The 22,808-nt window shown below is 42.8% G+C and overlaps 1 protein-coding gene across 1 annotated transcript in view; it reads left to right on the forward strand.

Moving 5' to 3' along the window:
• Positions 1-12,780: 12,780 nt before the first annotated feature.
• The window catches only part of si:dkey-215k6.1 (transmembrane protein 132D), a 427,077-nt gene continuing 417,049 nt past the window's right edge, over positions 12,781-22,808 (forward strand). The window contains exon 1 of the mRNA XM_049578414.1: positions 12,781-13,646. Within this exon, the coding sequence (XP_049434371.1) occupies positions 13,565-13,646 (82 nt within the window). The 5' untranslated portion in view covers positions 12,781-13,564. The remainder of the gene's footprint in view (positions 13,647-22,808) is intronic.

A 22,808-nucleotide genomic window follows, 5' to 3' on the forward strand; every position in this document is an offset into this window, starting at 1 on the left:
TCCTCCTTTTCCGTCCTCCTCTCTCATTTTTTGATCCTTTACACCCTCACTCCATTTCCTCCCCATCCTCCTCCTCCCTCCCTCCCCACTCTCTCACAGTAATTGATAGCACCCAGTGCTGTTATTTCATCCAAAGGGCCCTGTAAACAAAATCGTCTCTGACAGAACCAATATGGAAATCTCAGGCAGTGGGGCTGCGAGTTATGGCTTGCAACATGGTGTGTATGTCTGTGTGTGTGTCTGTGTGTGTGTGCATGAGACTGAAAGCTTTTGCGCATGTATGCTCACGAGTGTGAGCGTGTGTGTGTATCTGCGTGTGTGCCATTGAGACTGAGCGGTGGTTCTCAGTTCTGCGTAATAAACTCCAGTGCAGCTAGTCATTAAGTGGAATGGGAGTGTGCGTGAGCTTGTGTGTGTGATGGGGAGGGGTCAAGGCCAAATTGACATCAAATGGTCTAAATTAGCCCCACTTGTCTCCATTGATTTACGGCGGGCGAGTAAATTGCATCTGTAGTGGGAGAAGAGAAGTGGGGAGGGGCTCGAGGTTTCTCTGTAATTGATCTCAGGCCGCTGCTGGTGTGTGTTCACAGTGACAGAAGCTGTACAGGAGAGGCTAGAGGGCCACGCTGTCATAATGGCTGCAACACTTAAGTATAACCTTCTACTCAAATGGCTATGGGGTACATGTGCTTGGGCAGAGGAGGGTCAGGTGACCTCTGGAGCCATTCAAGTTATTTATCTTTCAAATTTGAATTCAATCAGAGAAAAGTTAGACAAGATAAGTCGAGGTTTTTAAACCTTGAATGTGGATCTGTTCGTATAATTTGAGTTTTCAGTGCACAGTGAGCAAGACGCTCAGATGTACACTGCAGCTCTGTTGAACCATTTTTACAGTATTTCCTTTTACTTATAGATAAAAGACTAGAGCTGGCAGCAGCACTGCACACATGAAGAGGAAAGAAGTAAACCTAGAAGCAGCAGTTTTTTGGCCAAGCTGAATAAGAAATTGCCTTTCCCCTCTTAACAATAACTGCTGAGCTCCACTAATTTTTTCAATGCACTGTAATTGCTCAGTAGCCATCTAGACGGCTATTCTACCGGACATTCGTGTGAATATGTTTAAGTCTATAAAGGGAAAGCAGAGAACTCTTGACAAACACACACACTTTCTCACTTTATTAAAATGCAAAAAGGAGATTCAGCCTCCATCCAGACTTGTGGCAAAGCCCTCCATTCTACAGACACAACACAATTACAGCAAACAATTTACAAAGACAACTTACAAATATAAATTTGCATTTGTGAATATAATGTCCTGCAGTCAGCTTTGAGTACTTTGTCTACATAATGAGACCTGTGTTGAATCCGCTAAAACTCTTACATTTTCATGAGAAATTGATTGTTTTGAAGATGAACGTACTACAAAGGGAGAGTGTGCAGTTTTAAAGCCCACTGTGTTAAATTCCTTCCTATATCCAGACCTCCCCATAAAGCCCAGTAAAGAGGCAAGTTAGGAGACTATTACTGGCCAAGAGAAAGATGAGAGGATGGAGAGGAGAAGGGAGGTGAAGGGGAGACTGGATAAAAGGAAGAGAGTTTAAAAGGAGAGAGAAGAATAGATGAAAAAGGAAAAAGTGGAACAAAAACAGAGGGACAAAGTGAAGCAACATAGCTGGGTGTGTGTATGTATGTGGGCATATTTGTGCCACACACTATAATAAAGATGCATGACATTACAGCCCCCTCAAAGGGAAGCCAAAACATGTCTAGCCCCCTGGTTGCTGGCTGCAGTATAGGTCATAAACCCCGCCCCCTCTGTTAGCAGACAGGACATGGGTCAAACTAAAATAATCAAAGTATAAGTGAAATAAATTTTTCTCAAAGATGTTTTCTGTCATTTTAGGTAGTTCTTAGCACAGTGCTGTATGTTCAGGTGTTCATTTTCTTTTAAGTTTGGTTTAAATTAGTTATTTGATGCTATTGATTTGGGTTTTGAGGGCATGATTGACAGCTGTGTGTGCTTGCGATCAATGGTGCTGCTGCAGTTGGTTGGATGGCGGAAACCGATGACTGCATACAAAGATGGACAACACCCCTGTGCATTGTCTATGTTATGTTTATGTTTATATGGTTTTCTGTGGTATGTGTGGGAGAGGGTTATTTGTTATTTGTTATCTGGGGAATATGTGGGAAGAGGGTCTGTTATCTGTTATATGTTGTGTATGCTGCCCTGAAACCAACCTGACTGATGATGTGTGAAAACAGTTATCCCCATGGGGACATTAAAGAACCTAACCTAACCTAACCTAACCTAACCTAACCTAACACCTCTCCACTTCCTCCCACTGTAAAAAAAATGAAGCCAAAATATTTTGAATACAGCTGCTGCCATCTTGCATCAGTGACGTCATTTGAAGCCAGAGTCTGGGCAGCAGTGATCTTTGTGGTATTGAGTTCCTGTCATTAGAACAATTGTGAGCTGTGCCATTGATTGCGAGTGCTGGCACACACAACTGTCAATCATGACGTCAGACCCTCTTTTTCTCTCATCAAATAACCAATTAAAACCAAACTTAAAGGAACAATGAACACTTGAACATACAGCAGCGTGCTAGAACTAGCAAAGATGACAGAAACCATCTTCAGGAAAAGTTTCTTTGACACATACTATAAGTTTTTAATTTGGTCTATGTCCACCTGCTTACATGGAAGGGGTGGGCTTATGACCTATACCGCAGCCAGCCACCAGGGGGCAACTGAGATGTACTGGCTTCACATTTGGGGAACTGTCATGTCGTCCATTTTTATTAACCAGTCTATGGCGGGAACTCGATACAACAGAGATCGCAACTGCACAGACTCTGGCTCGGCGCAAGATGGCAGCTGAGTAGTCCAGGAAGTGGAGACACGTCTTTCAGTACAGTCATTGGTTGGTGCTTTTTGCAGTCTGAAGTGACAGTGAGGCTACACATGGTCTGTATGTGTGTGTGCAGTATGTGCATGTGTTTATGGAGAGTGCATGAATATTTGTGCTCATATGTAGCAAAGTGTGTGTGTTTCGTGAAGTGTTAGTTCTCCAGCTGTGTGTATCCATCTGTGATATCTTCAGTAGTGGTCCATTTCTTTCTCCCTGTGTTTCATGTGTCCGTGTGTGTGTGTGTGTGTGTGTGTGCGCGTAGCTGTGTCTTTCCCCAGTTTTAAATTGAACAAGGGCAAGACGTAATGCAACACAGAGTTATTGATTCCCTTACACACACACACACACACATTACTCGTCTGATTTACCGTGCCTGACAGTGGTCTTGTTGTGTGTTAATATGGCAGCAGAAACCAGTTGGAGTGAAACAGAGAGGCGTCCTACGTCACTGACTCAATTCACTATGACAACTCATGTAATAGCAACACTCTTGGACACACAAACACAAACACACACACACACACACACACACACATACATACATAAAGATGCACATGTGCGATATGGTCTACATAGAAGCACAAGCTGTCTCCCCCCAAAAAAACCCACACAGACACCCTACTCATACATTGGCTGGGTATAAGAATATCATATATAATCAGGACACATGGACACACATGAGATTATAAACACACACGGCTTCACACACACCCTGAGCAGCTCTCGTCACCAGCTTTAATTGGATTCTAATGTATTCAGTTTGCTCCACTGAGCAAAGAGATGGCTACGGTTTCCCAACTGGAGAGAAATAGAGAGAGCGTGAGGGAATTAGGCGTAAATAGGGAAGTTTGTCAGTGGCGGTCATCTTCCTCCAGCCTCTGAGTGGAGTGTAACGTCTGAACAAGCTGTCGACAGAATTTCTACAAGAGCCATTTGACCTGAGCGAGAGAGCGGGGCGCTATCTGTACAGCTCTCCTCGCTCTCGTTGTCTTTCTCTCTCAGCACTTAAACATAAGGATGAAAGCCGTCTCTACCGCAGCAAACAAACCTCTTTGTCTCATGCGCTCATACACAAACACCGTTTTGACCCAGGATCAGTATCTAAAGATCACAGTATGAGTGTCTTCTCTCAGTCGCACCACTTCACCTTGCCCCTCTGAGTACTTCAAAGTGAATGTACCATACGTGCACTCAGGTGGAGTGGTGCATAAATAGCTGAGTACTGCAAACCACGACCTCCAGTCAGAGATAATGTTAAAGCTCCACATTTGCTTCTCTGAGGGAAGTGGAGTTTGAATTTTTGCTACACATAAACTTCATAATGTTTAGTTGGTCGTAGTCTGCCATATAAAGATTTACGTAAGTGCTGAAAGGCAATCTTACCTGTCATGCACATATCGTCTCGTCACATGATCAGAGACTAGCAATCATCATTGCATGTCTGTATATCACAAAACATATCAAAGAAAATAAGAAATTATTAATTAAAGTTGACGATTAGTTGATTTATAGTTACAGAATAAGCATATAATTTTGTCATAGATGCTACTTTCTATTTTACAAAAAAGAAAAATTAAACATGACAGAGATGGGTTTGCCTTTTCCAAGGGCATATAAAGCAAATGGCACTGGTTTTAATTTAATAAGAGTTCTTCTTTTGAACAAGGTGGCTGTCACTCATAAGGGCCCGTTCTCCACTCAAAACATGGTTGGAGGGCCCACACTCTCTACACTCCCACGGGCCCCAGTGCCACAGCACTATATTTACGCCCCCCGATACACTTACAGTACACCGCTGTCAAGGTATAGGCTCAGCAGACAGAGTTGTTTAAGTCCCTCCACGCATGTTATAAAGTATGTTCTTATAGTATACTAATATTTTGTTTAACAAGGTTTTCCCCCTCCTAACTGCTGCTTGTGGTAGGCTTTGCTTTTTGCTTTGTCCTGCGCTGCTTGCCCTAGTGTTGACCGGTGAAAGACCAGTGTGAAACATTGGAGAGATTCAGTCATACATGTTTGAGCTTCAGTCAGACCCAGACTCAGATGAGGAGTCTATTGTGCTAGCAGGTGTATCAAAATAGTAAGTGCAGGTAGCATCTTTATGGTGTTTATTAGCTTGTAGGCTAACTGGCAGTAGTTGACAATGTGGCCATGGCTGTAAAACATAGGCTACCATAATACATGCTCTGATGGGGATTTTGTCAGACAGCAGTAGGATAAAGAAAACTGCACACTTGACCAGGTTTGCTGTCAAAATTTTTACTATGCTAATGCTAACTCAGATCTCTGTGACAAGTCTGCTCTGCACTGAAGGTTTCAGGTTTCATTGTCAGTGTTGTGTTATAGTCTGTCGTTGATCTGTCGTGTTTCGTGTTTTGATATGTGTATTGGGCAGTGATTGACTTTCAACTGTGTGATGTACCTGATCTATCTTAATCAGGCGTACTTCCAAATCTTAGATTTTTTGGCAAGTGCACAGACACACAGACACACAGTAGAGGAATGTGAAAACACCTCTATAGTGACAAACTTTGCCCAGGTACACGTCTGTCTTAAGGAACATAAACATTAAACAAACAAACAAAAACATTTCTGAGTGAAAGGGAATCTTAAATGGTGGATGCTTTTATCCAAAGTTACCCAACATCCATGTATATATAACTGTGGACATCAGTTTACAGCAGCAAGTGAAGGGTTAATGTCTAAACGCACAATGTGTCATCTCTTTACTCATTCCTCTGTTCATGCATTGTTGATTCACCATCTAATATGAAGATGACACAGCTGTTAATGTTAAAGGTTAAAAATAAACAAGACGGTGAGGTCTGTATGAAACGCCCACAAACCAAAAAGAACTTAACATACTACATTTTTCTGCATTAGAAATCAACACTCATTCTTTTTTTCACATAACAGAAATAACATTTTTTAGGATCCTTTGTATTTGTGAATTGTGATCAAAATATGAACTAAGCAGGACATGTAATAAGAAACTTATGTTTGGCATTTCTGTACAGTTTTACGTTACTTGTTGGCCAACATACACTCACCAGCCTCTTTATTAGGTACACCTTGCTAATACCGGGCTGGACCCCCTTTTGTATTCTTGGTGGCACAGATTCAACAAGGTGCTGGAAACATTCCTCAGAGATTTTGGTCCACATTGACATGATGACATCACACAGTTGCTGCAGATTTGTCAGCTGCACATCCATGATGAGAATCTCCCGTTCCACCACATCCCAAAGGTGCTCTATTGGACTGAGATCTGGTGACTGTGGAGGCCATTGGAGTACAGTGAACTCATTGTCATGTTCAAGAAACCAGTTTGAGATGATTTGATCAGCAGTTAATGAAATACTCAGACCAGCCCGTCTGGCACCAACAACGTTGCCACGTTCAGTCACTTAAATCACCTTTCTTCCCCATTCTGATGCTCAGTTTGAACTTCAGCAGGTCGTCTTGACTGTGTTTACATGACTAAATGCATTGAGTTGCTGCCACCTGATTGGCTGATTAGCTATTTGCATTAGCAAGCAACTGAACAGGTGTACCTAATAAAGTGGGTTTTATAGGTTTCTACCTTTCTGGCTTTATTTCAATAAAAAACGTGTATGTGTTTAACATGATGTAGGAGAAACTGCTGATTAAAAAAAAAAAATCCATCAGTACACATTTTCAGCACCGTGGAACTGTCCACTCTGCAGCTCATAGCAGGAGTCTGCAACATCAGGCATCTTAAAGATCCACTGCAGTGATTTTAAGGATGGCATTTCAGCTGAAAAAAAAGCTTCATATGTAGTTTATTTTTACCTCTTTTCAGTCTTCAGTGAGTTGAAGGGACATGGTCCTGTTCACACGCTGAGGAACCACCTTGTGTTAGTGTTGTTGCTTTTTTTTCACAGCAACATCCTCCTTAAAAAATACAAGAAGCTCTCTGCTGCACACAACAAAGGTTGAATGCTAAAATTAGGCCAATTAGGCTTCGACTGAACTCCTTTAGTTTCTATTTGCACCACATATACATCTCTGTTATTTACATTAATATGCTTTGGTGATTTCTGTCCAAGAACTGAAGGTCAGATGTTTTCAGTAATTACCAGACGAAGGATTAGAGACAGTTTGTACAAGAACTTGCTCAGTTGACCTCTCTTGAAATAGACTGTGCAGACGTCTTCTGCTTTCAACATGACTTCAAAATATATAGAAACCTTATCTCTTCCACTGCTTACCAGTGAAAACAAATACTTTATTGCTGGAACCTCAAACCCATCCACAAAGGCTGTGATTATTTAGGCAATGTTAATAAAAAGCCTGTAAATCAGCCAAAAATCCCATTAATGCTGACGACCAGTGAGGCCATTCAAATCTGTGACTGCTAAGATAACATTTTATATATGAAATTGTTGTAGCTGAACAATTAGAGGGAGGTTAGAGTTCCACCACACTGACAGCTGGGGAGCTTCATCTGGCCATGCCCTTTGTTAAATAATACTGTGAAATTGAAAATGTGATACGCATTGGGCCGGACCTTTCACACTATGCTGTGCAGACCTGCTTCTGGCAGGTCACTATGATGTGAGTAAGATTAAGCTCGACTGGGCTCGTGTCCCTCGCTAGAAGTTCTCCCCTATTTTAAAAACTTTTCTTGGAGAAGGTTTTGAGTTAGGTTTGGAAAGGTTTGCACCATTGAGCTAGAGAAATGAGTCTTGATATTTCTGGCTCAAGGCCCCACAGAGTAATCTGGATTTAACCCCTTTGGTTAACAAAGAGGAACATTTTGGCAACAATTTCCTTTGGGGACAGTTGAACAATTGTCAAAGTGACAGTTGAACATCAAATCCAAAATGCGTTTTCTCATACCTGTAGTGCTGTGTATGCATCTTTATTGTTTTGGTGTGAGTTGCTGAATGTAGGAGACATCAGCCAAAGAGATGTCTGCCTTCTCTTGAATGTAATGAAACTAAATGGTACTCAGCCTGTGGTGCTCAAAGTGCCAGAACGCATCACAGTACATTTAAAAAACTCAACAGTAATTTGTCTTTCCATAAAGCATCCAACATTGCAGGTCAGCTGATGAGGGCGCCATAAATGTTTCTTGTCCATGAGTAGATGCACGCTTCTGTCTGTGCGGTGATACAGTCTGGGGAGTGTAGTTTGGTAGAAAGAAAATAGTTCCTTCATGAAAGTGCTCACAACAAGGTCTGTGGATTATCTTGAGTAACCGGGTCATGATTTCTGGAAAGAGGCATCGCTGTTGAGTTTTTCAAATGTGTTTTGTTTTGCGCTTTGAGCACCACAAACTGAGTGCCATCTAGTTCCATTATATTCAAGAGAAGGCAGACACCTCTATGTCCAACACTTGACAGCTCACACCACAACAGTCTAGACTGGTAAATAATAAGGTTGGGCTGCTGTAAAAAAAATTAAAACCAGTTTGATATGAAGTACAACAAATTTTACCAAGTGTTGCTGCTCCCAAGTGGAACATAATGATACAGTGTCCCAACATCAAATGAGCATCTAACTATTGTGTCGCATCACGTAACATCGCATCCATTGAATATGCACTTCTGTTAGGCTTACTTCATGTAAACAAACCATGCAAATATCAGCTGTTTGCTCGAGATCAGACTGAAGATGTAACCACTTAAAGTATGAGTGAGTACTTCCTATCGTCCTACATTGTGATGTTACTTTTTTAAACAGAAAACACGTTTTATATTGGGATATTTAACAGACATGACACATCATAGCCAACGGCAACTAGCCTAGCTTATTAGTGATGGTCATTTAGCTCACCAGGAACTTTCAGCTCCCTGGTGATCTTTCCTCAGCCAGCTGCCACCTCGTGTAGGTTTTTTTGTCGCGAAATAAGAAGGTATGCAGTAGATAATTCCTCATCTTGACTTCATGATTCAGCTGTTCCAGCGACAGGGATGAATAGAAACACACCATTTGACAGAAATTCAGCTCACTAGGGCAGTGCTGCATCACTTGCGGTTATCTAGGACACTTCCTATGTTAGTTTAACATCCGATATGTTGTCATATTGGTGCAAGTTTTAGTTTTCTTGCCATAGTTCCTTTCATCACCCCAAAACCCATGAACTTTGTTCCATCTTCTGAAATGTGAAGCGTCCTGACACTTGCCTCAACTCACAGCCAGTCAGACACTTGCGGCAACATTGGTCTGTATGTAAACATAATATTATGCTGATCACACTGTCATATTATGTATTATTAATGCAATACATGTTGGACTTAGTACCATGTCGCCGTTGGCACAGGATGCAGATTTAGATTACTTTTTAATTTGCCAGAAGGTGTTATAATGACATGCCGGTTCAACCGGTTTGCATGAAATCAAACTGGTTTAAGCTTGTACACCAAAACCGGAAATCAAACTCTAAATGAAGAATACGTATTTTAGATTTTCGGTTGAACTGTCCCTTATAAACTTCAGATAATCCTGGCCTCTTGCTTTTTAATTGGTGAGACAAGGATTACCTGCAAGGAAAAGACACAGAATAAGATGATTTTGGAAGGAGTGTTTCTCTACTACAAGTGTTAAGGACAAATCTATACAGCTGCACACACTGACAGAGTGGTGTGTATTTCAGCCGGACAGGAGTGATATAAAGTATTTCCTTCTAAAAGATGAGTTCTCAGCCAGCGACAGAAGATGTGAAGTGACTCGCAGTGCAAAGGTCATCTCACCACTGAGAAGCCATAGGGAGAGAAGCTGAGACGAGTGCAGTGATGACCACCATCACCTCAGGGTGGGCAGAGCACAGCAGCAGACTGACAGTGACGGGAGGGAGAGGGCTTCTTACACTTGTTGAGATGCAGCTGAAGTGTGCGTTATAGAGCTCTGTATGTTTGAAGGTAAGGAGTAAAAAGCTTTCCTTTTCACCCCCGATCCACTTCCTTCCTTGCCGCCCATACGCAGGTCTTTTTGCAACTGTGCAGATTTTGAAGGACACCAAAATTATGAAATATTTTGCTTGAGTGTGATGATGATTGTGTGAATGAATAAGTGTGTGAAGTCAAAGTGAGGAGGGGAGGTGCAGGCACATACAACTCTGATAAATTATTGACATTTCATGAATCAGCACAGTCCGAGGAAGACAAGATGTGCCGTTGATTCATGAAACAAAAATGAAAAGATCGCATCAAAGTGAGCCTGCTGCTTTCCCCGCCTTACTTTGATGTTTACCTGCAAGCACCTCAATAGTTGTACACTCTCCTTCAATTCTTCAACACCTCTGAATACAACAAATATTACACGCTCGAACTAATGATGGTACCACGACTGTAGCGGCTCCTCGTCTAAAATACAAATTTGTCTATCTCTCCAATCCACACTTCTCTTTGTGTTGGTAAATTATAAAATCTGTGGCGTTTAAATCAACCTGCAGAAGCTTCTGTCTGCTTCAGGTGCAGCGTGGCAGTAGCCAGTTATCAAAATAAAAGACATCCTTCACTTTCATCTCCTATTTCTTGTTTATATTCTTCCTTTAAAACGCTGTCGAGCTGCTTTTAAACAGACCTGAAAATGAGAGCAACACTTTTTGAATAGCTCCTCATGGGAGTGGATACAAAGTGCAGGAAAAAGTCTGACAACCACGCAGTAAAAAAGTGGGACTTCTATAATTAAGGATTTCAGCTGCATGGGCCTCATCCTGACTGAAGTGCAAAAGTAGAACAGGTCAGTGTCTGTGGTCAGTCTGGCGGCGAAGAAGCACAGCGAGCAGCCACATGACTGAGAAGCCACTTTTAGAGAGCATATTCTTCTTCATTTATCACATAACATCAATGACAGGTTGCATCTGAAGAGTTACTGACAATGCAATCTTTGTGATGAATGCCTTCCTTTTTGTGATATAATGAATATTTGCTGCCTGCAGCCTTCCTCTAATAATGACAAGTGAAATAACCTTAAAGAGGAAAAGAAAAATAGGAGTTTGCCCATTTCATTTTTGTCACGAGAAAGACAGCTGTGTGTTGGCGCTTTTCCCTTTTTGGTGGCCATAAGCTGAGAATGCTTGGAACAAATATCTAGATGAGGCACTATATTTTCACCAGCAGATTTTTTTACTCTTACTTTGAAAGTGTTTGTTTTTCGTCCCTGGATATACAGGGAATTATCTGCAATTCTTTTTTATTCTGTGTCAAATTTTCTCCAAACAGCCAGTGGGGCCTCATTGGTATACAGACACTGTATTTGTACAAATATTACATTTTACCGCGTGCTTGCTGAACTAATGCCTTGCTTCGGTTGCAGGCCCCAAGAGGAATAGTTCGGTTAAAAAAAGATCCTTTAAGCTTAAGTCACAGGGAATGCTGTGGCTGGCTGAGAGGGAAGACACTGTGGGAAATTAGAGGGATATTTTAAAATTGGGGTTGTGCTCCATAACATGGAGGGATGGCGGTTGCCTGGGTGTTATAGAGGGGGTCGGCTTGTGTCTTGGAGGCTGGAAATATTTGGGGAAAGTGAGAACAAGGAGACAGGACAAGTGGAAAAAGAGAGCAAGGTGAAGATGAATGAATGCACCAAAGCATCTCCAATGACAATCACATATTTTGCTCATTAAGGACAGATGAAGGATGGATGTATAGAAGGTCTTCTGCTTGGTGTCTCTTCTTTGACTGTGCCACTAGGGGGGGCTGTCGCTCCTTCTTAGCCTCTTGCGCAGGCCCGTGGAGTCTGACAGACAGACGGACAGACAAGCAGGCAGACAGGCAGCGATGCTCACGTATCTCCGTCTCCGGAAATCCTCCCATCCCTCCGCCGACGGACTGATTTGCAATTCAATAAGTCACAATGTCATCTCTTTAGCTTTTACACATTTAGCTGACAAAGGGAACCAGGCACGCTGCCTTATGAAATATCGTCTCGGACTCAAAGAAGACCTTAATGTTCTCTCTCTCTCTCTTTTGGCTTGTTCGCACACACACACACACACACACACACACACACACACACGACCCCCCACCCCCCCACCCCCCCACCCCCGTCCTATCAATAGAAAGTGAATGAGTTTTATTACAAGGTGTCTGGTGTATCACATTTTGCACTTGTACAAGCTGTCACACGCCACTGGAAGCGGATGTGTTATGTGTGTGTGTGTGTGTGTGTGTGTGTGTACGTGTGTGTGCGCGTCTACATAAGAGCTCGTGCGAAGGTGGCGTCTATCGATTACAGAGAGAACAGGTGTAGCGTGTGTCTTTGTATGAATAATGCAGAGCGAGGCTTTGAAAGGATAAACAACACGTGAACGCGCGCACAAACACACACACACACACAGCTGACACCAACACACACATATAAAGCATAAAGAGAAACAGGCTTTCCACTCGTGGGATATCTTCTTATATTAAACTTGAGTTTTAGTCTGTTCAGCAGCACAAGCTGCAGCGTGCAGCAACATCTCTTTAATCTGTTTCCACGCAGGCTAAATTCTAGATATTTTGTTTTTAATTATTGGCTTTTAATTCCTATGTTTGCAGTTATTTTTGTGTGTTTTTCACTTTCTTTTATTTTGAAAAAAAAAAAAAATCCCAAATTGTTTTTGGTTGGTCTACATTGTTGGTTTTGCCCCTCTCTGATATGAAATAAATAAATAATAAAAATGAAGAATTAACCACATAAATAATCTTAAATAATAAAAGAAATGGATAAAAAGCCCAAATAAATTCCTCCACCCTCCATTGGCTGCCTCACTGTCACTCACATGGCTGAATCCCGCCCTCACCCCCCCATCCTCTTCAGCCCCACAGCCTCCGCTGGCCCTCCTCCTCTTCCTCCTCCTCCTCCTCCTCCTCCTCTGCCGGCTGGTGGAATCGTCAGACCTCCTCCTCTTCTGTCCTCTCCTCTCCTCTCCTCCCTCCATCCCGCGGACGAGTGTATACAGCCTCTCAAGTTGAACCCAGGCGCACACACATGCATCACACGCACAGCAAGAGGAGGATAGTCGGAGGATAGACAGAGGGAGGAAGGAAAAGAAGGAGAGCGGACGGAGCTGCTGCCGGGCGAGCGGAATTTGGATTTTATTTAATACACGAGCCTTAAGTGGCAGAGTTTCTCTCGGCTTTTGTTGTTTCCAAACCGCCGAGGAAGTGGACTTTTTAATTCGTCGGGGGAGTTCTTCGTCCACTCCGCCGGTCTGTTTAAACTTTGGAAGAAAGAAAAGTGAGATAAAGGGAGAGACACTGAGGCTTCCTCAGCTTTCAGCTGTCCCGTTTGGATAAATAAAGCAGAGGAGCGCACCGGTGGAGAAAGCTCACCACGGGGGAAAACGGGTTCATTCCACGGCTCTGTCTTGAAGGAGACACACCGCAGACTTTTTTTTTTTTTTAAAGGGGGGAGGATTAAAAAAAAAGAAGCCAGCCTGCACCGGAATTGCCCATCGGGGGTTTCATTTTTTTTTATTACTGACTCAAGAAGGATTTATAGTTTACTCCAAACCTCATCCGCGCGGTGTCTTAGGTCAAGCACAGCGGGAGCGCAGTTTGGTCAAATTGAGATTATTGATGGCACTGATGCGGTGGTGATCTGTCTGAGGGGAAAGAGATAAAAATAAATAAGAGATCCCCTTTTGTCCGTTTTGTGAACAGTCCCGGAGGTTTTTAATCGACAGGAGGGATGGAGACGGTGTGGAGAAGGGGAGGCGCGCTGGTGGGATGTCGCCTCTGGAAGACAGTGCTTCTTCTTTCCCTGTGGAAAGGTAAGAGATGCAGATGCGGGCGAAAACTTGTTGCCAGTGTTGTTTTTTTGGGGGGCTGGAAAATCGGGAATGTCACACCCACTCTCGGTATGTTTTTCTGCTTGTTTTCCTTTTTTTCTCCAACTTTTTGTGGTCCCCAAAGGCACCATGGATGAGTGCACAATCCTTGCATCATGTGTGTTAGAATTGTCGATATTTCTCCTTTTATGGTGCGTATTTGTGCGCGCTTTGGAGAGGACTGATGTTAGACAGGTATGTCGATGAAGGGAACCCCAACTCTCTACTCAGTTCAAATGCTCTTCATCCTCACAATAATCAGCATGACAGCAGTCATCACTTAAAGAGATGAACTGGAACAAGTTGCACGAAGTCAAGACGCTTTCGTCACATTCTAAGAGACTGCGTTTGCCATATGGTGATCACAGGCTGGAGGTTATGTCTGCCAACATGTCAGCACAGTTCTGGAAATTTAAATGAAGCAAGTTTCATTTTTTTTTTTTTTTTTTTTTTTTTTTGGAAAGCCAAATGACGATCGATTTGCCCATATTCACCTTGACACCTCCTGTATCCGTGCGTGTGTGCGGAATAATAAGTAATTGACTGAGCCGAAGCGTCAAGTGACAGATGCGTACTAACCGGTGCCATCTGAGACACCCGAACCCCGGCTTAGTCGGCGGCTGACCCGCCCCGGGTGCTCGTTTGAGTTCTCGGAGAAGACTAATGGCAGCGTTTGTCCTACAAAAATAAGATTAGAACTTCTTTTGGGGAGTGAAAGCCATTGTGACAGGTTGCGCATGACCTCTCCTGCGCTCCTGGAATCCGGTTTAAAGATGAGCGTCCCTGTATGAGGTGCTGTGAAGGGGGTTCTCGGGGTATTTTTAAATTGAGGGAAGTCGCCTCACTCCTCTTAAAATTTACTCATGAGCTTCAAGATTCTTTCCTCGTCTAGCCTACAAAATTGCACGTCATACAGAGAAATAGGAAGCAAGAAGAGAGGGGTCAAGATGCCATACACGTCTGCCTAAATATGAAAAGCAGTAACTTCATTAGATAACTCTTTAAATGTATTTTATGTGGATATGGCTTGTGGTGCGTGTCTTAGAAACAGAAGACAATTTACGCTCATTTGAAATCAGCAGCTTCTTTTATCCAGAGCGTGTGTGCGCAGATGGCGACTCACTGTCTTGCTCAAGAACACTAAAACAGGGCTGAGATATTCTGAATTCAGGTCGGGCAACACCACCACCCCCTTATCCCCGGGAGAAAAACCCAAGAAGAGGAAGAAGAAGCAGCAGCAGCATAAGATGAAGAGGGCTGACAGATATGGTGTGCGCACTTGTACGCCTCCGTTCTCCACGCACATGACAGTCCTTTGGAATTAGTATCACATTCCCCTGAGTGTATTCTGTGTCTGGGCGCGCGCCTGTACGCGTGTGTGTATGTTTTAATCAGCTCCGGTCACTCACGGCCCACTGAGCAGTTAACAGTCGCTGCGTTGTGCGCTCCGGAGCGCGGTGGTCGCCGTGGCCGCGGCGCACGGCACACCGACAGGAGACCAAACAGCTGTGCCCGACAAAACGGCTGAGTAACTAAAAGATTAAATCAGCCAAACACACTCTCGCTCTTGCTCTCCTCCTGACACCTTCTTTCCTCTCCTCTTCTTCACGTGGAATGAAATATAAAAGGCAGTTTTTTTTTAAATCCTGTTGCCCATGGACTGTCTGAATGTGCATATTGCTCTTGTTTAGTAGCTCCCTTGACACTAAGGATGGCTGGTAGTATCTTTCTGTTCTTGCTCTATTTCAGCTGCCTTCCTCTTACACACACACACACACACACACACACACACACACACACACACACACACACACACACAGACTTTCTGCATCTCCCTCACACACATGCATAAGGAGAAGTCCATTCCGACTTGGCTGTGGTTTAACAGTTTTTATTGGGCATTGGAGAGCTCAGGCTCTAATGCTGTAATGGCCACCTAAGGCAGTTTTAAAAAGCAAAACACCAGCCTTGCCTTCTTCCTCTCTGTCTCTCTCCCTGCATGTGTTGCCAGATTCAGTGTGTTGTCTCCACTGCTCACTTGCCTTCCTTGTGCCCCTGTGTGCATTTACAGTAGTCACATATAGGCTTTTAGTCACCTGTGGTTGTGTGTGTTGGTGTGTGTGCTGCTGTCTGCAACCACACTGAAGCTGTCACCTGTAATACTTAAGTATTTTCCACCCCCATGTCTGACTCCAGCCACAGACAAAACACCACCTTTTAAAAGCCTCTATTGCTCAGTTTCACTGTACTGTATTGTTTTTAGTTACAAGCACCACATGTCACTGACTGCGCTGCCTTTGTCTCGCCAGTAGTCCCCGTTTACGTTATTGTCTCATTATTCCCTGAATGGCATTTCTATTTTCATGTCACTCCATTTCACCGTAATTGCATCACTCTGCCATTGCATCATCCAGGTCGTCTTCAGGTTGTCATTGTTGGTTTTGTTCAAACGTCGAGCATCAGAAAGACGCCTCTTCGGAGGCAAACGGTTAAGTTTGGTCTTGAAGGTTCAGAGGCTGAGTGTAGTCACAGGGGGGGTCATGACTCGGCTCTGTACTCACAGCAGGGTGTCTGATGTGGGCGGGCGGCCTGGGAATTCCTTACATATGCTCATGCAAATCAAACAGAGAGTCAGCATTTATAAACTTTAGCTGCAGGCGGTCCTTGCTGTGACTGGTCCACTTTTAAAGATACTATTCCACTTTGTTGTGCTGCATCATCAGTCAGTAATGTTACTGTAAATATTGATGGGTTGTATTTTTATCCTTGTATATGTGTGTGTTTGTTGCATGCATGTGCATATACACAATGCATCTTTTTATATCTCTATAATCTCTTTGGCTATTACTGCTACCTTTATATAGCTGGATGTTTCAACTAATATGAGCTTAATGCAGATATATTGGTTTCGGCTCACAGGGTGGGAAAAAAGGAAAAGAATTTGCAGTGCAGAAATGCAAACAACATGGATTTTACTACTGAAGTGACAATTCTTTTTCAACGGTAAAATGTCCTGCTTAGAACATATCTTGACAACAGTTCTTTAAAAAAACCAAATATATAACACCTACTTTTTTGTTAATTGAGCCCTGGGCTGTCTACTCTTAAACATGTTTCTGATTGGCTGGCCGGTATTACTTAAAATTTGTACACCAGGATATCTCGACAGTCTACAGTTTTACTGATGTTCTAAATTAGAGGACGTGTACAAACATTTTCCTAATTTTAAACAGGTTACCTCTGTGTTCAGCAGCTCACTTTTAATGCCTCCACTTTTGTTGAGGTTGCCTTTTTTTAATGTGTGCAATAGCCATGTGGCAGATTGTACTTTATGTGTCAAATGCTGGAAAAAGCCCTGCACTGTTCAAAGAGTGTGTGTGTGTGTTAGTGAGAGAGAGAGAGAGAGAGAGAGAGAGAGAGAGAGAGAGAGAGAGAGTGTGTGTGTGGCTCCTGCTGTGTGCTTGAGCGCGTTTTGCACTACACTGCTAACCTGTAGCAGAATGTCAGCACTATGCACCATTACTCATGCAATACAGAGCATTAATAATTACTGATGTAAAATCACTGAGACACGTGCGCACACACACAAACACACACACGCGCACACACACACACACACACACACACACACACACACACACAATGGTAGTCTCTCACCCTGTCCTTTCTATACTCTGCGCTCCCTCTCCTTGCTCTCTGTGACTGCATCTTTCTTTGTGTCTCATTGTTGGTTTCATTCACTGGCTCGCTGACTCACTGAGGCACACACTCATATGGTCACACGTGCGTGCAAGACACACACACACACACACACACACACACACACACACACACACACAATCACACGAGCACATCCAAACACAGACACACACACAGGGAGCTTATTCTCTGAAAATAAGTAACAGAGAGGATTTTAAATCAGACAAGGGACATTTCAGACATGGAAAATGTGAACTTTTAGCAATTGCTCATGAATGCAAGAAGGAAGGGGGAGAGTGAGCATGTGCGTGTGTGTGGTTGCCAAACACCATGATGTCAGGAAATCACACCTGTTCAGCGTAAGCCTTTTTCCTTCTGCCACTGTGTCACAGACACACACACACACACACACACGTCCTTTTTGTCATGGCGACAGTAAGGTTAGAGCACAAAGAGAGCAGTAGAGAGGGTCACCGAGAAGCGTACTGGGTGGACTGGTAGAAGTGGACAGGAGGCAGTCTTCACTCCCTGCCTCCTTTTGTACACGGTCATGAAATTCTCAGCTTTTTCCCGTATTGATTTTTGTGTATCTTGTCTGTTCTGGGTATTACGGTGTGACTGCAAGGTCACCTGTTTGGGAAAGCAGAAGAGAAACACTCCGCTTTTTCAAAAAATATTGTCAAGGTACTCCTGAATCTGAAAAAAAAAATGCTTCTGCCACAACTGCCTCTGCTCTGTGGCCACAAGTACACTACTGTGGGTGAAATGGGCAGGTGTACAGATATGAATGTGTCTAACATCATGCACAATTTCTTCCCTATATATCACAGTGCGCAATTTTTTACAGTTGATAGGAATTTAATTTGAATATTTTGCATTAAAGCTGCAGTTTGCTGAAAAATCCACCATGGGTGAACTAAAATGACCAATCAGAGCTGTCAGAGAAGTCTTGAACCCAGCTGCAATCATGTCAGTCACAGCTTGTGAACTGCGGCTAAACTGTCGAAACAGGCAGTGCTGATCAAATATGAATCAAGACTCTGTTACTGCATTGACTATTTTTTGCCTTACATATTTTCAGAAACTTGTTTTAGTGTACTGTTTAGCTGTAAAAGGAGAAAGTTTGCGTCAAGCCAAAACCAAGCACCGCCCACCGGCCACAGCTAACGTCTTTTTTGTAAACGTTACCAATTACAGCTTTAACAGGAAAATATACACAGATTTGCAGTGGCGAACACATTCTCACTCTGACCTCGTCACATATCGATGTTTGGTCATGGACTTTCCATTTCGAGATATGATGTGCAAGGTACCCTGGATGTTGACGTTCTGAGATGCCGTGTCAGTTTCAGCTTGTTAGATGCATTGTCTGTTTTCAAAATACACTTCTGTTTTCCACAGGAAACGTACAGTCTCTTTCAAAATAAATGCACTACGTCAGTACAGCATTGCGTATCGACTTTTTTTCTTTCAACATGTTACGTTTTGCCAACACACACACGTGGTTGGGTTTAGGAAAAAAGAACAGGGTTTTGACCCATCCACCTTGCCTCCCATCTGCCCTACCCGGACTTTCGCTGCCTTAACCGTCGTTGTTGTCCCGCTGTGTTTCCCCCGCTACTGGGCCAACCATGTACCGTACCGATGTGAAAGGACAGCTTTTTGTGTCTGTATCTAGCGCCAGAACTCACTGACCAAGTGCTGTTTTTTGACAACTTTGGAGTGGTTGTAGCGGCAAAAAGCTGCTGCTGATTTCAATGTAAAGCTTTTCCCAGTGTACCTGGTAAACATGTTTTCCAAGGTTCTATTAATTTATTGTTTTGTTTCTGAGGCATCAGCAGAGTCATCTTACTACCATCCACAATTTCTTCACCTTTTATTAGCTGCGAGTGTCTCTTCCATTTCGGTGGGCCAATAATGTCCAACACCATGCTCAGAAAAGAGATTGGTTTTTGCCAGCTGGCATTTATAAGCATACTTCAACTTGTCATTTTTCCAGTGTGAAAAGATAACACAGATAGTCTTAGTATATACTGGTATACAGTTGAAACTCAGGTCTGGTAAACTGTGGTTTGTTTTCATGTCCTTTTGAGCTTACATCTATTACCTTCTCCTCTGCTGAACCTGATTTTCTCACTATTTTTATACATTCAGGTAATTTGCCCATTCAGGAAACCCAGGATTATTATGTGTATTTGGTGCATTCTTTTTTTTCTCGCCATTGTTTCTGTATCTCACATGAAAACCTCTCAAGTCTTCCTCCATAGAAAGAATTGGTTTCCCATGCCACTTGATGGGTAGAAAGACAGTATGCACAGTCAGACACACAAGACCACTCAAACACAGAGGCGCGCACAAACAGATTGAAGGAGCTGGATGATAGGGAAAAGAATTGGCTCTCATCGTCATAAGGAGACCAACTCTTCTTGTCATCACGCAGAGGAGGAGGAGGAGGAGGAGGAAGCGATGGAGATGGAGAGACTGAAGAGAGACAGAGTGGGAGAAAAAGAGACAGAGGTTTTCTCTTCCCTTGAGAGTGTATTCATCCTCTGTGTCCCTTCCTTCTATATCAGTAAATCTCATTGAGAAGGATACTGTTTGCTAGAGGGCCTGGACGTATTTACACTGACACACACTCGCTCACATTCACACACATATACACACGCTCTGACACACATTTCCCATCTCTGGCATACTCATGACAGACCCAACAGAGGAATGTATTATTAGGGAGCCACAATGCGCAATCATCTACTCACAATATTGTTGCCAAAGTAAAATGCCTAGAATCTAACTCAAATTATGAGTTTAAAAATAACCCCTTATTTTCAGGGGAATTTGGCAATTTTGTGGCATCTGGAAGGGAAGGTGACTCATGACTTCAATATGAACTCAAACGTTTTTTTTTCATAGATGCAATTATCTGTGTGTGCAACACTTGGGTCATACTTTGTCCGTCTGTTGTAAATAGAATAATAATGTACATAATGCACTGACATATTTCAGGGTTAAGGTGGATATTCTTGGTAGATGCACGCTATTTCATATAATGGACACTTTTTTCCATTTAAATGTGTAGATTATTAGTTTCTAGACACCCATTGTATTCCAATCCCTCCAGTTTAATCTCTTTGCTGCTATTTTCAGCCTTGCTCTTTACCTTGCCATCATTACAAGTCCCTTGAACCCTGAGTGTAACAAGGAGTCAGAAGCAGAAATTAATATTTTTGAGTTGTCAAACATGAGCGTTCAACAATAAATGTTGTTACTCAACGAGAGTGCTGAAGGCCAGGGTTCTGGCTTTCCAAAGACTTGCGCTAAACCTGACAGACAGTGAATCAGGAGCAGTGAATTCAAATGTTTTTATTGTGTTTGATATCTTTTGTGAGAATAATTTTAGACTGTCAGATAGGGGACGTTGCAGGTCAGTTTGGCACCTCGTCTTTAAAGGATTCATGTGGAGTTCGGATTTACAATTAAGGGCTCAGTCTATTCAACACGAATTGGGTCATGTTCTGTGTCGTCTGATCACGTCTGCTGTAGACAAAAGAGTTTGTACCTGCTGTTAAAGGTGAAGCAGAAAGCTTGTCATCACAGCCTCTTCCTGGATGTATCACTGCCTCCCTGATCCCTGTGCGAGAACTCTGTGCCTTCTGCATGTCTTTCAGTGCAGTGGATCATACAAATGGTAATAACAGCTCACACTTTTGGACAGTCTCCCCTCAAAGGCGGTAGTGATGTTGTACTTGGTTTCGCACATGAAAAGTGACCAAAGTGGTCGTGCTAAGAATGAAAAAAAGAGCTTTAAGTTTAAATCTTGTCTAATTTCTCACCGTCACGCACTGGAGCAATCCTTGCGTTGACTTGTCACTTGGTCCCTGAAGCTTTAAGGCTGTCTACAGAGTGACTTCAGCCCTTCATTGAAATGGCGTTAGTCTGTCAGGGCAGTGTGGGTGCCAACGCAGGGGTCTCTTGTAGAACAACACAGGGCCATTTGGCAAAAAAGTTGAATGTGGCACAACTTTTGCTGCAGTGTCACGTCATCCAGCAAGGTGCTGCATCAGCCAGTCAAATGCATGCAAGCGCACATTACCTGATGGACTGCTTTGCAACATGAATGGCGTATTTTTGTTGTTTATCGTGTGATCACGCTCCGACAGCACTTTATTCAAGAGATACTTAGGCATTTAAGGTTAAGGTAAGATTTCAGATTGGTGCAGGGGCTGAGGACAGACATGCAGTGACGATGGTTAAGCTTACATTGAGATATAGAAAGAATCAAATCAGTTAAGGTTCTTCTGAAGGAAAGTAAGGGTTTAAGATTTAAGTGTGTTTGTGTAATCCAATCTTGCCTCTGCACAGACAGTCACATCTCCAATTTCACTAAATTTATTTTCTACATTAATTCTTCTCTCACTTTTCACCAGCTTTAGGCATCTGTTCTTTTTGTTTATCTGAGGACTTTTTAATCCTCGTTTGTGTATTTTGGTCTGCTGTTTACATTTCTGCTATTTTTAGAATCTACAAGCAGTTACTGAAAGTCGACTGATTGGTCCGGAAATTTGTTAATAGTCCAACTTCCTCTGCTCAAGCCTGCGTGTGTGTGTGTGTGTGTGTGTGTGTGCGTCTGAGCCTGTATTTTTCTGTATACTCTCAGTGACCATGACACGGCTGGGTTTCAAAGGCCTGTCGAGAGGTTTAAGGGTCTTACTAATGAGCAAGTCATTTTCCCTCAGATTAGCATGAATAGCCGGACTAATTTAGTGTGTGCCTGTCTGTTTGTGTGCATGTGTGTGTGACCGCTACTGTAGGTCTAGAAGTCATGTCTTGGGGTTTAAGGTTGGGCTAATCAGAAACACATTTCCCCCAACATTAGCTTCACTTGGCTGATTAGCCACGCAATGTGTGTGTGTGTGTGTGTGTGTGTGTGTGTGTGTGTGTGTGTGTGTGTGTATGTGTGTGTAAGAGAGAAACTGAATTAGCTGATCATTATCATCATGACACAATGACTCAGAGGAGACTAACAATAGATTAACATTAGCTTTCATTTTTCTCATTGAATTGTGATTGAATGTAATTTATCGGGATGATGTGCAGTAATGTGTGTGTGTGTGTGTGTGTGTGTGTGTCACTATGTAGGAATATAGAAGGCTAAACTATAACAATTGCCTGTGAGTTGCTGGACACCTAATTGCCATCAGATTTTTTTTTTTTTTTTTACCATACTTTTAATTGTGTGGTGTCTCTCCCATTGATATTTCTGAGAGTATCAGGCCATTGTGTGGAATATTACGCGTCAAAAAACAGGACAGCTCTATTGTGATTTACATTTTATGTGAGTTTTTAATCAAATAATGTGAATTTGTGCTGGATTTGCTGAAACAGACATTTCTAATTTTATCTATG

The sequence above is a fragment of the Epinephelus fuscoguttatus genome, linkage group LG6, assembly GCF_011397635.1.
Source record: "Epinephelus fuscoguttatus linkage group LG6, E.fuscoguttatus.final_Chr_v1".
Classification (NCBI taxonomy): domain Eukaryota; kingdom Metazoa; phylum Chordata; class Actinopteri; order Perciformes; family Serranidae; genus Epinephelus; species Epinephelus fuscoguttatus.